Here is a 15,050-nt window from a genome sequence, read left to right as displayed (position 1 = left end):
ATAATAGTAATAATGGATTGTAACCCAATGAATAAGATAAGTTGTGAGTTCATTAAATAAATCAATGGATAAAAAAACCAAACATGAAATACCACTTTATAGCCATCACATTGAAAATATTTTTAAACATTAGAAAATAGCAATTGCTGGTGAGGATATGAGGGCAACAGGAATTCTTGTGTACTTCAGGAGTAGGGTAACTGTTACAGCCATTCTGGGAAATGATTTGGCAGTATTTAGTGAAACTAAGTATGTGTATGCCTTATGACCTAACAGTCCACTCCTAAAAACATTTCTCAGAGAAACCCCTGCATCGGTCCAAAAGAGGATGAATGAGGATATTTATCATATAAACAGTAAAAAAAAAAAAAAAAAAGTAACAAATGAGTGCATCACTAGTAGATTGGTCTGTAAACATGATAGGTCCATACCATGGATTACAATTAAAAGCAATCAATTACACATAAATACAACTACATGGGAAGATCTATAAAATCATCACTGAAGGAAAATTAAGAAAAAGAATGAGATCTACACTGTATGTTGACTATACTGGAATTAAAATTAAAAAAATAAAAAACAAGAATAAGGGCGCCTGGGTGGCTCAGTTGGTTAAGCGACTGCCTTCGGCTCAGGTCATGATCCTGGAGTCCTGGGATCGAGTCCCACGTCGGGCTCCCTGCTCAGCAGGGAGTCTGCTTCTCTCTCTGACCCTCCCCCCTCTCATGCTCTCTATCTCATTCTCTCTCTCAAATAAATAAATAAAATCTTAAAAAAAAAACAAAAACAAAAAAACAAGAATAAGATCTATAACACAGTACTGTCTTTTTAATTAAAAAGCACAAATTTTAAAAGCACATACACAAAGCAACACTGTACAATTTGTAAAGACATACACATTTAAAAAGATACACCAAACACATCAGTGGGTGCCAGAAGCTGGGTTGGGTAGGGAGGGAGTGGGGGGAAATCACTATGAAGGGGAAAGGAAAATAAATAAAATGAGAGAGGCATTGCACAGTCCACTGATATTTTACTATATATACATTTTTATTTTTTTAAAGATTTTATTTATTTATTTGACAGAGACACAGTGAAAGAGGAAACACAAGTAGGGGGAGTGGGAGAGGGGGAAGCAGGCTTCCCGCAGAGCAGGGAGCCCGATGAGGGGCTCGATCCCAGGACCCTGGGATCATGACCTGAGCCGAAGGCAGACGCTTAACGACTGAGCCAGCCAGGCACCCCTACTGTATATTTTTTAAAAACATTTTTTATTTGAGAGAGAGAGAGAACACACAAGCGGGGGTGGGAGGAAAGAACGGGCAGAGGGAGAGGAAAAGGCAAGCTTCCCACTGAGCAGGGAGCCCTGCATGGGGCTTGATCCTAGGACTCCGGGATTATAACCTGAGTTGAAGGCAGACACTTAACTGACTGAGCCACCCAGGCGCCCCAATATTTAACTATAAATTGATCAGAAATTCTGAGTGACAACTCCCTATACTTGAGGTCCCCCTTAAAAAAACTTAAATGATGGGGGCGCCTGGGTGGCTCAGTGGTTAGGCGTCTGCCTTCGGCTCAGGTCATGATCCCAGGGTCCTGGGATTGAGCCCCGCATCGGGCTCCCTGCTCTGCGGGAAGCCTGCTTCTCCCTCTCCTGCTCCCCCTGCTTGTGCGCTCTCTCTTTCTGTCAAATAAATAAATAAAATCTTAAAAAAAACCAACTTAAATGATAAAGAAACCAAGTTACTGCATTATAAATTAACCTACAAATGACAGAAATGCTCAGTCTACTGATAACTCAAACCTGCTCTAGTTTAGGGCGCCTGGGTGGCTCATTCGTTAAGCGTCTGCCTTCGGCTCAGGTCATGATCCCAGGGTCCTGGGATCAAGCCCCGCATCGGGCTCCCTGCTCAGTGGGAAGCCTGCTTCTCCCTCTCCCACTCCTCCTGCTTGTGGTCCCTCTCTCGCTGTGTCTCTGTCAAATAAATAAATAAAATCTTAAAAAAAGAAAAAAAGAAAAACCTGCTCTAGTTTATATCTAAATAGAAACTTGATTTCATACAGATTTCACAGCTTCTCAACATCCATATGCCTGGAAACATAAGAGAATTTGTATATCCTTCCACACGAGTCCTTGTGATTCATTCAGGTTGTAGTTTAAGTTTCCTTTCAATCAATCCAAGAAGGATCAGCGTGACCAAGCAAAGCAGATTCCAAAGGCAGGAAGCAGAAGCATATGACGCTACGGAAGTACCTTTCTGATCAGTCCCTTCTGCTGTTGTAGGGCCTTGGGGCAACCCTTCAATGTAGGTGGTCGGCAACAGCTCAGCTGAGATAGGCTGACCTTGTAGCTTTTGTAGTCTCTCTCGTACAGCACTGGTCAGGTCTATATAAGCCTCATCAATGCTGCCACGTTCAATCCCAGCAAAACGAGACATTATCCCCATCACTTCCACACTGGCTTCCCGGTACCTAAAAAGTATAAGAATTATCGTATGTGTAAGCAATAAATGAAGGCAACATTGAGACTGTCAGCCCCCATCCCCTTCATCTCATAATGGAATCATATAAATAAACAGTGTAAGGTCTCCTTAAAGGGAGGAATGGCTGGGCAGAAATGAGGTAACCCAAATGAAGGGGTCAATGAACAGGCAAATGGTCAGTAACAGAAGCAAAGAAAAAGAAGAACCATGGAGGCAAACATGTTTAGTGACTCTAGCACTATGAAGGTGGAAAGCATCCAGACCATAAACATGTTTTTGTGGATCTCTCCAAAGAGGAAAGAAATGCTTCAAACTTGTTCAACTACATTTTACTAAGATCACCTATTCTTTTTGTTATTTTCATATATCCACTATGTATTTTCTACTTCTACTTTTGTCTTCAAATAAGACATAATTTACAGGAAACACGGCCCTGATTCATGAACCCAAGTATCTGGTCCCTTTCTCAAGACAGTACTTCTCACTATAAATTAACAAAGTGACATATGGATTTTATACTTCAGTCAACAGTGAGTTGGATCAATATGTGAGCTGGTTCTTGCTACATATATACACATACGCACACACACACATCCAACCAACTAAGTCCAATCACTTCACTTCTGGGTATACCAACATTCAAATAATCAAATTGAAGATAAATGCCTAGAATGTGGTGACAGCCTTCCCCAGGGGATACCAATTTCACCATAAACCTTCTATTTAAACCATAACAAGCAGCTCTTCTGGCTGTAGATAGCTAGTTTCCTATGGCAATATGTGCATATTTTCTTTGCTTTGAACCTGCTATGGAATTTAAAGTAAGTTCTTTGTTCCTGATAAATCTATCATAAAAATGGGAATATCTGCACCATTTCACAAAGACATCTATAAAAACTAGTATAATTATTGTTCTAAAACATCCTCAAAAGAATTAGAGAAATATTTGGCTTTTTTCCTTTTAATCATTATTTGTGCTGGAAAGAGGATAGTCAGACCTCAAAGGAAATAAAAGAGTACAAGCATGTGCAAGAGCATGAGAACATGATACACACACACACACACACACACACAGAGTGAGGAAAGAACACCTTATTGCAGTAGTTGGTGTTCCTTCACAGCCTCCTGGGCAAATTACTCCAAAGTATCTTAAGAATATTTGATAAAATGTATGTGTATACATTTCTGCAAATCATATTTTATAACTTGGTATCACAAGTTAATTATTAAAAAAATAATTTTAAATTGCCAGGTCTTAATAATTCTGGTCTATACACTAAAACTCCTAAATTTGGTAAACGGCTTTGTTCATTATTTGATGAAGATTTTTTTTTTAAATTTTTATTTATTTGTCAGAGAGAGAGAGAGACAGAACACAAGCAGGGAGAGTGGCATGCAAACGGAGAAGCAGGTTCCCTGCCAAGCAAGGAGCTCAATGTGGGACTCGATCCCAGAAACCTGGGATCATGACCTGAGCCAAAGGCAGATGCTTAACCAACTGAGCCACCCGGGTGTCCCATTTGATGAAGATTTTAAAAGGAAAATAAATGATCCAGTTTAAAGCATGCAGCTTTTCAAAATCATACTCGGAAGTCAACTATATTTCTGGGAAGTTACATTGTCTTTACCAGCATAAAATTCTATTCCCTAATGCAGTGTAGCATATGTCCATTAGCTGAGTTAATTTTACTTTAGGGTTAAGATACTAATCTTCAGTCAAATCTGTCTTCTCTTCTGACAATAACTCCAAGGTGAAGTTGCTTATGGCACACCACCTTTAGACTTGTAATTCATAGGTGAATTCTCAAGTCTTAAGTCAAATCATGATCCCTACCCACCACACTACATGGTAGAATATACTGTGAGAATGTGGCTACTGAAATCTAAAAAAACCCCTGAATCCTCAGTTTTCTATCTCCTAGCTGTGTGAACTTATATTATTTAACCTCTCTAAACTTGTTTCTTTGTGGAGGTGGGGGTGGGTAATACTAGAACCTATCTTACAATAATGTGAGATTTAAGAGATCTTGCCTATCGAGAGTTTGTACAGGCTGGCATAGGACAAATGCTCAATATATACTATTTATAAGGATTATTATAATGGCTGGAGCTTGTACTTAACCTCTAACTTAGCTATGCCCATATAGACTAATGTCCTACAATCTGGGGAGCGACAGCTCACTTCAAACACAGAGGTAATCTCCTTTGAGACTGTTCAGTTCTAACAAGTAATTCTAGATACTGCACTACAATGTCAGTTTGACTCATCCTTCTCTGGAAGAGCTTAGTTTCAGTCAATTTAATTACTTCAAACATTTCAGACTTTTGGCCTAAGAACATGGAAATTGGTATTAAGTTTTAACTCTAACACCAATTCTTAAACAATTAAGGAACTGAAAGGGTGTTAAGGGCAGCAATTGTTATAGGCTGTAATGACTCTGCACTGTTCCTGAAACATAGTACCAAATCTATTTTCATGTCAGAGAGTAAAGCTGGCTGTGCAAAGGAACTTTGTCCGGTGTTAATTATACAAAACAAATTTGAAACATCAGTTCCTAGGCTCACAGAATATTGTTTCCAATTCTTCCATTCCCCTAAACAATCTTTTCTTCTTACTTGGTGAGGTTAGCCTTCCCACGGGACTCACGAACTTGTACCAGTAGAAGATCTGGACATAACTTCTTAGCATCATCTGCCCACATGCTTCTAGCGACCCCAAATGCACGAGCTTCATAACTCACTGCAACTATTCTAAGGTTAGGGGAAAAAAAAGAGAAACAGAAAAATATTACACGATCACAAACAAAAATAACTAAAATTTAACTGAACGGGCTATAAACATAATAGTAGAAACTTTTTGGTCACAGATGCCACTATTCCATCTCAAACAGCACAGTTCAGAAATCTCAAAAACAGGACCTAACATACTGCCATGTATTCTTATAGAATAAAATAGCTGACAGTTACAATAACTATGATACATACCCACCACCCTTCCATGATTTGTACTGTACAACCGCACAAGGTTTATTCTTCAAATGAGGATTTTGCCGCTGTTCCACTTGAACAAAAAAACAGTCCATGTCCACTAGGGCAACTACCCGGTCCTGTCCAGTAGCCATTTTTCTGTAAGACAATATTTTATGGTCAGAAAAGACACCTAATCCAAAGTGCCAAGGAAAACTGTTATTTCTGTTCTTCCATTGTTGAATTATCATGAGCATGGATACTAACAAGAATGAAATAGGCATTTTCATATACTGCTGTTAGGAGAATAAATAAATAAATTGGTACAATTTTAGGAAGGTAGTAAAGCTTAGTCATCATGTCGCGTTAGTCTTCTCTAATCTGTGACAGTTCCTCAGTCTTCCCTATTTTTCATGACCTTGACACTTTTGAAGAGAACTAGTCCATTACTTTGAGAATCTCTCTCAATTTAGGCTTGTCCAATGTTCCCTCTTGATTAGATTAAGGCTATACATTTTTGGCAAGAATATTATGGAAGTGATGTACTCTTCTCAGTATATCATATTGAAGAGGTACATGACATCAAAATGTGTTATTACTCATGGTGTTAACCATGATCATTTGGTTGTGATAGTGTTTGCCAGGTTTCTCACTGTAAAGTTATTTTTACTTTTGTAATTGTTATCTCAGGGGAGATACTTTGAGATTATGCAAATATCCTGGTTTTCCTCAAACTTTCAACCATTAAGCACCTATCAGTGGGTCTCGCCTGTAACACTTTACAGTGTTCTAATGGTGATTTTCTATCCATTTATGTAAACTTTTTAAGACAAAAAAATACTACATACTATTCATATAAAAACATAGATAAAGGTATGGATGGTAGATTGGGAGAACAGACCTTATATACTTGATATCGGGCTCCCTGCTCGGCGAGAAGCCTGCTTCTCCCTCTCCCACTCCCCCTGCTTGTGTTCCCTCTCTCTGCCAAATAAAATTAAAAAAAAATTTTTTTTAAATAATAAAATAAATTTAAAAAGTGAATTATTATAAGGGTTTTTAAAAATAAGCTTTAATATCGGGATGCCTAGGTGGCTCAGTCGGTTAAATGTCTCCCTTTGGCTCGGGTCATGATTCCAGGGTCCTGGGATCAAGTCCCACATCCGGCTCCTTGCTCAGTGAGGAGCCTGCTTCTCCCTCTCCCTCTGCCTGCCGCTCCCCCTGCTTGTGTGCTCTCTCTCTGACAAATAAATAAAAATCTTATTAAAAAAATAAGCTTTAATACCAATAATGTATTTGTGTAAACAAAAATTTAATTTTCCTTCATTTGCTACGAAGAGTGTTTTCTTGAACTGCTGGTCTGCTCCTGATAAATTTTTCTTTACCTTTTTAAGTAATCTGCCTAGAAAACAAAAGATTCTGTTTCGTCAAAATAATTTCCTGTGCTTCATGTTATCAAGTCATTCATTATAGAAAACAGAGTCTTCTCTATTAAGAGCTAAAGTTTTTTTGTTTGTTTTTTTCACAACTATGTAACTTGCCATATTTGCTTGCAAAGTCTTTGTCACTTCGATTAAATGGACAACTAAGTATTGTTTCACAATGACCTGTGATCCTATTTAATCAAGGGGTTTCAACCTTTTTGTTATTTTTGACAACCTTCGCCAGAAACTACACTCAGCATCTCAATACCAAACAGCCATAGCTTTGTGGACTATGTGAGCACATGAGCTTTCTCTTCATTTATTTTGTGGATCCGATGGCAAAATGTGTCCTAAGGTATCAGAAAAGTTTAAGAGAGGTTATTTTTTAGGTCTGAGAATGCTCAAAAACTTTTCCATATAAACAAATGGTAACTGCTTTTTTGCTTTACACCACTTTGGTCTATGGGGTGCCTGGGTGGCTCAGTCGGTTAAGCATCTGCCTCAGGTCATGATCCCAGGGTCCTGGGATAGAGCCCTGAATGGGGCTCCCTGCTCAGCGGGGAGCCTGCTTATCCCTCTCCTCCCTGCTTGTGCTCTCTCTTGCTATCTCGGTCTCTCTCCCTCAAATAAATAAATAAATAAATTCTTAAAAAAAAAAGGAACGCTCTACTTTCAGATAGTGGGGTTAACCTGTATGGTACGTTAAATTATGTGGGAAGCAGTGTCAAATATGAAATAATGCTAAACCTTCTTTATGCATATCCTTGTATGGAAATACAAGTGTTCAAGAAACTATATGAAATTCCTAAAATTCTGATATATTATCTATCTTAATTCCAATTATCATTTTGAAAAGTTATCATTTTAAAATGTTATGTGTCACTTGGGGTGCCAGGGCTCAGTCGGTTAAGTGACTCTTGGTTTCAGCTCGGGTCATGATCTCAGGGTTGTGAGACTGGCCCCATGCTGGGCTCTGGGTGTGGAGTCTGCTTGGGATTCTCTCTCTCTCTCTCTCTCTGCCCCTCCCCCTCTCTAAAAAATGTTATGTGTCACAAAAATACCAAATTTCCTTGCCAAATGCATTATAATGAACTCTCAGGATCTTTAACTATGGACATTTTTAAGTCTTTTGTCATTTAGAGTTGTTTGCAAATGTGTTTCATCTTCAGAAATTCATGTAAAGGACACTGATAAGTACTCTAGAATACAGGTTCTGATAACTTTTAGATCATACCACTGAACTGGGTAAGAACTGACAGGACACTAATAGAGAAACTGATGGTTTCATAAAACTGTTAACAAAAAATCAACAAGAATTCCATGGGACTGAATGAACTGATGAGGATGATTATAATTTTTATGACTTTTTGTATGAAACATTGTTGGTTCTTAGCAATTTGGTAAAGTATCCTTTAGAGAACACAGATGAAACAATTACTTTTTCTCCCTACCTGATCCCTCCAGAACTAAAAAATGTCAGTGAATATTCTTATTTTCATGGGAATATAATTATCTGCATAATCTGTTCATCTTGTAACCAGACACAAAGGGAAACTGGTTATATTACCCAGACTTTCAGTGGAATGTCATATTTGAGAAAGACATACATAGATATAATAGTTAAGGAACTAAGGTTGACTTTATGGAGCCAATAAAGCCCCTTGAAAAATCAGCCTGCTACGTTGCTTACAGAGTTCCCAATAGCCTTCCTAAGGAAGGTCACTTCCTGGCAAGCCCAGGAACCTCAGGGTGTTTTAGGAACCTCAAGAGAGGAATTCACCTAAATTTATAGGTATTGGACAGGCTCAAACCTACTTATACCATATGGCTGAAGATGTTAAAATATTTCACAATATTACCCAAATCCTTGAACAGATTTCCAGGGCTAGCTAAATAGTCAGGATCACTGACCTATTTTCATGGCTGGACCCTTTCAAGTTTGGGACAATAGCTGGAGACTGGATTTCAAACTATGACCTGTATAATTATTTATATAAATATAACTTTTAACATACCAGCTATCCAGGTAGTTAATGTCCTCATCATTGACTCTGGCATCACAGGGTAGATTATTATGTAAACCCTGACAGTTGTTCTCCCCCACCCCTTTTTCATAAGGGAGATGCCTGATTTAAGCTTGGATTGCTGAGGCATCTGCTCCAAGATGACTATCTTGAATAAACACATAGCCAGCCAAATGACTAGATAAAGTGCCAGACCACCTCCCCCAGCTAAGACTCCTTTGTTTTAGAGTTCTTGGTTGATTTCAATAACTGGCCATTTTTTGGGTGCTTGGTTTTTTGTTTTCCATTTTCTCTCTTCCTGTACTTTAAATTCCCACTTTTTTTTTTTTTTAACGATTTTATTTGATTGAGAGAGGGGACGGGGGGCGGGGCGGACGGGGAGAAGAGAGGGAGAAGCAGACTCCCAACTGATCAGGGAGCCCCCTACAGGGCTCAATCCCAGGATCCCGAAATCATGACCTAAGTCAAAGCAGACACTTAACCGACTGAGCCACCCAGGCTGCCCCTCCTGCTCTTCTTTTTTAAATTCACTGATGAAACTCTTGATCGCCACCCTCAATCCCAGTAAAAGCAGAACCCCGGGCCTGTTCTAGCTTGCTCCCTCTCTACCTGTAACTGTGCTGTGTGCCCAACTGGTTTGTCTTGTAAGCTCCAGGGCTTGTAAGGAATAAACTTTTTTTTTTTCTTTCAAAGTTTCCTGCGAGTCACTGCTAAAGGGTGTCCTGCAATCATACTAAGAACCATAAGAACACTGGTTTGAAAAGAGATGTCTGTGGGAAGCTCACTGGAGCCCAGGTGAGTGCCCCCAAACATTTCTAACCCTAGCATTACGATCGCTAGGCTGAGATAGCACAAAACACATCCATACCAATTAAATTAGGATGTCTGGTAGTAGAAGCAAAATACCAATGCTACTTAAATATTATTTTATTTATTATTTTAAAGCCTTATTACTAATAGACCAAGAGAGCACAAAACAGGGTGTGACCTGGGCATTGTGATTTTTAAAAGCTCTCCAGGCAGTTCTAGTATGTAGCAGAGATTGGAAACAACTGACCTAAAGTAAATAAGATACTTATGGAAACACCAGTAATTCATGATTTAAATATGAGAAACATAGGTTATACAGTTGAGTAAGCACTGGACTGTATTAAAAAAGGTCAACAATTAACATTCACCTTGAGAAAAGTGGCAGGCAACTAAGAATGACAGAAGTTGCTGGAAAGAAAACAATGAATAAAAAATCTGAGTAATCAAGGCATTAATTCCTTATAAATTTCACTCACTGAAAACTGGAAGAATGTGTAACTTTAAACATTTGTAAGTTAAAACCATAACATGTCAGAAATCACCTTGCTTGAAAGGAAGTGGGTTTTGTGTTGCACTGGAACAGATAATACCAGAATAAAAACAGTAAACACATTTTCTCACACACATACACATACACCCACATCCACCCCACCACCACCACGGAAGTACCATGCTAGATGCAAATAGCAGAAATGTAGTTTGAATAGGAAGCAGTGATTTAAGTCCAAACATTTTACTGAGTAAACAAACACAAAACCCAATATGCAAACTTCAACAGATAATGAAGCTGCTGAAGTGTTCAATTTATGTATTATGCTGGAGAAAGCAAGAGCTTTTTTTTTTTTTTTAATTTTGTTTTTTTAAAGATTTATTTATTTATTTGAGAGAGCGAGAATGAGAGAGAGGAGGGTCAGAGGGAGAAGCAGGCTCCTCGCTGAGCAGGGAGCCCGATGTGGGACTCGATCCCAGGACTCCAGGATCATGACCGGAGCCGAAGGCAGTTGCTTAACCAACTGAGCCACCCAGGCGCCCGAAAGCAAGAGCTTTTTAAAGATGAAATAATGAAATACACTCGCTGCCAAAAACCCCCTTCCCGAATAAGGATTACACTGTTTTGAAGTCTTATCTGTAGCACTTCAAATGATCCAAACTGCACAAGCCTTCAATAATTATAATTATTCATCTAGCGAAAATGCCGTTTTCCCACAAGAAAATTCCTCTTAGGGGACCATACCGGGGCCTTACGTCTCAGTGAGCATACGTTTGTTTCACCGAATTTGGGTCCAACGTCACCACCAGCCACTGCTATAGCATAAAACCAATAGCCAAAATATTAAGTCTGAAAACAGCGATACCGAACGGTTCTAAATCCTCTTACCAATGTAGCAAGCACCTGGAGAAACTGCCAACCACGGACGCCAAAGATGCCGGGCTCGCTGTCCACTGGAAGATGAAGGGGTCCTGAATATCTGCCCCCTTTCCGGGACAGGACCAGTCGGTTTCGAGAGCTTTATTCCCCGTGCTGCCGGAGAAACGGACCAGAGGTCACGGACGACCCTTCACTGGGGAGCGGTCCGCACTACCCCACCGGTCTAGGGAGGTTTTACGCGCTCAGCGGCCAGCCCTCAGAATGTAGATTAGACAGCGCGCGCAGCAAAAAAAAGCCGTTGACGCGCCTGCGCACTGCTGCCCTTCCGTCCTCCGCTCCGCCCACTGAGAAGAAACCGTCATCCCGGAGCCGCCACTTCCGCGGGCGCGTGCGCAGTGGCGAGTCGGGCGCGTGCGCAACCCCCGATTCTTCCAGGCTGGAGCTTCTGCAGCTCACGCTCCTCCTCCCGCTCCCCACCCCCCAGCCAGCCGCGGCCCAGTACCAGCGTGTGGTCCCGCGAGGGGAGCGGTCGGTACCTCGTGCTCACGAGACGGCCGTGGTCCGCGCTCGTGGCGCGTGGCACTGGCCATGGCGATGGATCAAGTGAACGCGTTGTGTGAGCAGCTGGTGAAAGCGGTGACGGTCATGATGGACCCCAGCTCCACCCAGCGCTATCGGCTGGAAGCCCTCAAGGTAGACGGGGTCTGGCGCCCCGGGCCTGCCCCAAGACCCTCCCCCAACTCCAGCGGTCCCCCCGCAGCCCAAAGCCCTGCTGGTTTCCCGCCCACGCAGCCCTTGGACCTCCTACCGCAACCCCGGGGGGCCTTAGCCTTTCCCCTCCCCGCCCTCCGCGCCTCTTCTCACTCCGGGCTTTCTCTGCTAACCGCGCCTCCCCTTCTCTCGGGACTCTCCGGTTCCTTGCTGCTTCTCATCTTATTACCACTTCCCACTGCCCTCTCCTCTCCTTTCCCCACTTCTGTTCAGTCTTGCCCGCACCACAGCCGGATGCTTCTATTTTATTACCCCAAGCCCCACATCCCCTAGGCTTCCCGTGGCGCACGTGCCCATCACGTCCCCAACACCAGCTACATTCTTGACAGTCTCCCCTGCATTAAACGTTTCCTTGCACTCTCCTGACCCGTCCTAGTCGAGCTCCAGCCCCCCTAATGCCACTTTATTTACATTCTTACACCTCTCACTAATCCTCTTCTGTGTCTTGGGTTATTTCTGGGCTAATTCTCCCACACCCTCCCCCCATGTTCTTTTACTGTGTTCTATTCTCAGGCTATTTTGCGCAAAGATGAACTTCTGCCACTTACTTTGCATTTTAACAAGGGCACTTTGGTTTCCTGAAAGTAGTTTTCTTGAATCCGGATGCTCAGCTCCTGGGACTGACTCTTGTGTTGCAGTTTGGGAATGCTAATACAAATTGGGATGCTAATAAAATGTGAACTTATTCCCACATCAAACTATGTGTGTAGGATGTGAGAGATGACCATTAGGAAAAACACCTGTGCATATATATTTTTTAAAGTTTTTATTCAGTTAAGTGCTGTGTATGTTTTAAATGATGTAACTTTATAGAGTGAACATCATTTGGGGAAAACTTTACTTTTAAAAACACAGATGTCTGCCACAGGATTTGGAATGAGAAACAGTTGGGTTCTATTAGTTTGGTTTTTTGCTATAAAATATTAAAAATATACACAAAAGTAAAGGGAATAATACTACAATGATCTTGTATATACCCCTCACCTAAATTCAGGAGTTACAAAGATTTTGCCACATTTGCTTTATTCCTTCCCCCCACCTAACTTTTTTTAAAGCAAATCCTAGAAATTGTCATTTCATTCCTATATACTTCAGGGGTATATCTCTAACAAATGATTTTTTACTCCTTTAGGTCAGACTTTTTTCAACATTATTTGGCCATAGCATGGAAAATTTATAACTATCAAAGTGAAAGGAATGTTTATCAGTTCTTTACTCATATACTATTGGTCTAGATTCTGCAGTTTAAAAATATAGCTCAGGTTGGAGTTCCGTAAGATAAGTTTTTAAATTTTTTAATCCCCACTCTCTCTTGCCTCCTAAGGGAAATACTAACTTTTTTTGTTTCAGTTTTGTGAAGAGTTTAAAGAAAAGTGCCCTATCTGTGTCCCCTGTGGCTTGAGGTTGGCTGAGAAAACACAAATTGCCATCGTCAGACATTTTGGCCTTCAAATCCTGGAACACGTTGTCAAGTAAGGAGCTTTTGGACAGTACCACCGAAGTCTGTGAGAGAGCAAATCTTTATTTCTTATATAACTCATAGAGATAATCTTTAGGTGAGTAGAAAAGAACAATCTCCAAGAAGAAAGGAGTGATCCCCAAGAGATTATCACAGCCTCAAGAGTACTCTTATTTAAGACTTAACCTTCCTCTTTTTCAGTTTTTTCATCCATGTAAAATACATGGTACAGTCAAAGCATTCTACATATATTATCTGATAGTGGTTCAGTCAGTATTTATTGAGCTGCTACTATATGCCAGCAGATCTCAGTCTTTTTAGAATAATACAGTGTATAGGTAATAAATCTCTGGTTAGGCATTGTACTTTTAATTTTTTTTTTAAGTTTGAGTGTGTTCTTTCTCTGAATGGCGAATCTGAAGCAGGATTATATGAGAAAAACTGAAAACCCTTCCTAACTTGAGTCTCCTACCCCTAGCATTTATCAGAAGAATCAGCTTTTAAGACTTAGCCATAGTTTTTGTGTTCTGTGTTATTCATAAGCCAGCACCAGAAAAAGAGGAATTAGTGGTATCACCATTGTATTTTCTGAGAAGCAACTACATTTGTTGCAGTTGTCCCAGGTGTATATTTGCTTTTGACCTATCAGTAAAATCAAGAGGAAAAGCTAATCTGTGCACAAATCCTGTGTGAATATCAAATAGTGGACCACTTCCTATATAGAACTTTTTCCCAAGAATTTTTCTGTTGTTAGCATTTTAGTTGAATATAGAGTGTTCTTGTCCATTTTTTGAAGGGTACAAAATCAAAAGTACAATTTCTTGGTGAAATCACTAGCATAATATAACATAGAATCAAAGCTAGTCTCTTATGAAGACTTCTAATGTGGTTCTCTTGACCTTACACATTTTGGTGGCCAGGTTTCGGTGGAACAGCATGTCTCGATTGGAGAAGGTCTATCTGAAGAACAGTGTCATGGAGCTGATTGCAAATGTAAGGAATGATTGGTTGGAACACTTGTGTTTCAGAGGTAGTTTAGACTAAGGGTAACTTCTTTAGCATTTATGTAAAAACTAGGTCTACATAGGTCAAACAGCACGCTCAACAGGGCAGAGAAGATGAAACATTTTCAGCAAATGAACAAGATTATTAGATCTAAACTAGATTGCACTTTGCTGTTTGTTTCCTTTTATTCCAAACCGAATTACTGTATGATTTTAACAATACAAAATATGCAGTATGAATTAGTATCAGGAATTAGGATATGACTTTAAACATGCCTAAAATCCACAGCCTTTTTTCTTTTTTTTTTTACAAATGGCATGAAAAGTTGAATTCCCACCTTTTCCTCTCCAAAGTTGAGTGACTTTAATAGAAAAAAATCCCCTTCAAAACTATTTATCAATTTAGGATTTGTATTTTGCTGGTTCTTGGGAAACTTGATAGAAATCCTAATTAATTAATCTCGCTATCAAACTCCAGAAGAACAACGTCCCAGGAATAGTTTTTTTGGTCTTATAATGCTAGAACTATCGGTAAAATATTTAGTTTTGCTTCCCAAACTCTCTTATTTTATCAGCTTCTTATTGTCCTCCTTTCTGTACTCTTCTACTTTGGCGCTCTTACAAAATGAAATAGTCTGAGAGTCTCTTCAGTTTGTAAAGGAAAACAATGATGTCTTCCTTGCTCTGTGTGACAGTCACTTTATGCCACCCTTACTTAAGCTTTGAGTGAGGAAAATGG

At 40.1% G+C, this 15,050-nt stretch overlaps 2 protein-coding genes across 6 annotated transcripts in view; one reads left to right on the top strand and one right to left on the bottom strand.

Moving 5' to 3' along the window:
* Positions 1–11,347, bottom strand: part of POLH (DNA polymerase eta) — a 33,293-nt gene extending 21,946 nt beyond the window's left edge. The window contains exons 1-4 of one of the 4 annotated variants that reach the window (XM_034991184.1): positions 11,087–11,347; positions 5,469–5,609; positions 5,100–5,234; positions 2,255–2,472 (exon numbers count right to left, since the gene is read on the bottom strand). In XM_034991184.1, coding sequence (XP_034847075.1) covers positions 2,255–2,472; positions 5,100–5,234; positions 5,469–5,605 — 490 coding nt within the window. In that variant the 5' untranslated portion in view covers positions 5,606–5,609; positions 11,087–11,347. Of the gene's footprint in view, positions 1–2,254; positions 2,473–5,099; positions 5,235–5,468; positions 5,610–11,086 lie in introns of those variants that run through there. The other 3 variants (XM_034991186.1, XM_034991185.1, XM_034991188.1) reach the window with 3 other exon arrangements.
* A 147-nt stretch (positions 11,348–11,494) lies between these two features.
* The window catches only part of XPO5 (exportin 5), a 50,680-nt gene continuing 47,124 nt past the window's right edge, over positions 11,495–15,050 (top strand). For both annotated transcript variants that reach the window (XM_034991183.1, XM_034991181.1), the window contains exons 1-3: positions 11,495–11,770; positions 13,199–13,320; positions 14,228–14,300. In XM_034991183.1, coding sequence (XP_034847074.1) covers positions 11,666–11,770; positions 13,199–13,320; positions 14,228–14,300 — 300 coding nt within the window. In that variant the 5' untranslated portion in view covers positions 11,495–11,665. The remainder of the gene's footprint in view (positions 11,771–13,198; positions 13,321–14,227; positions 14,301–15,050) is intronic.

Source organism: Mirounga leonina, unplaced genomic scaffold, assembly GCF_011800145.1.
Source record: "Mirounga leonina isolate KUSES-001 unplaced genomic scaffold, KU_Mleo_1.0 Mir_53, whole genome shotgun sequence".
Classification (NCBI taxonomy): Eukaryota; Metazoa; Chordata; class Mammalia; order Carnivora; family Phocidae; genus Mirounga; species Mirounga leonina.
This window is presented reverse-complemented; position numbering and strand designations above follow the sequence as displayed.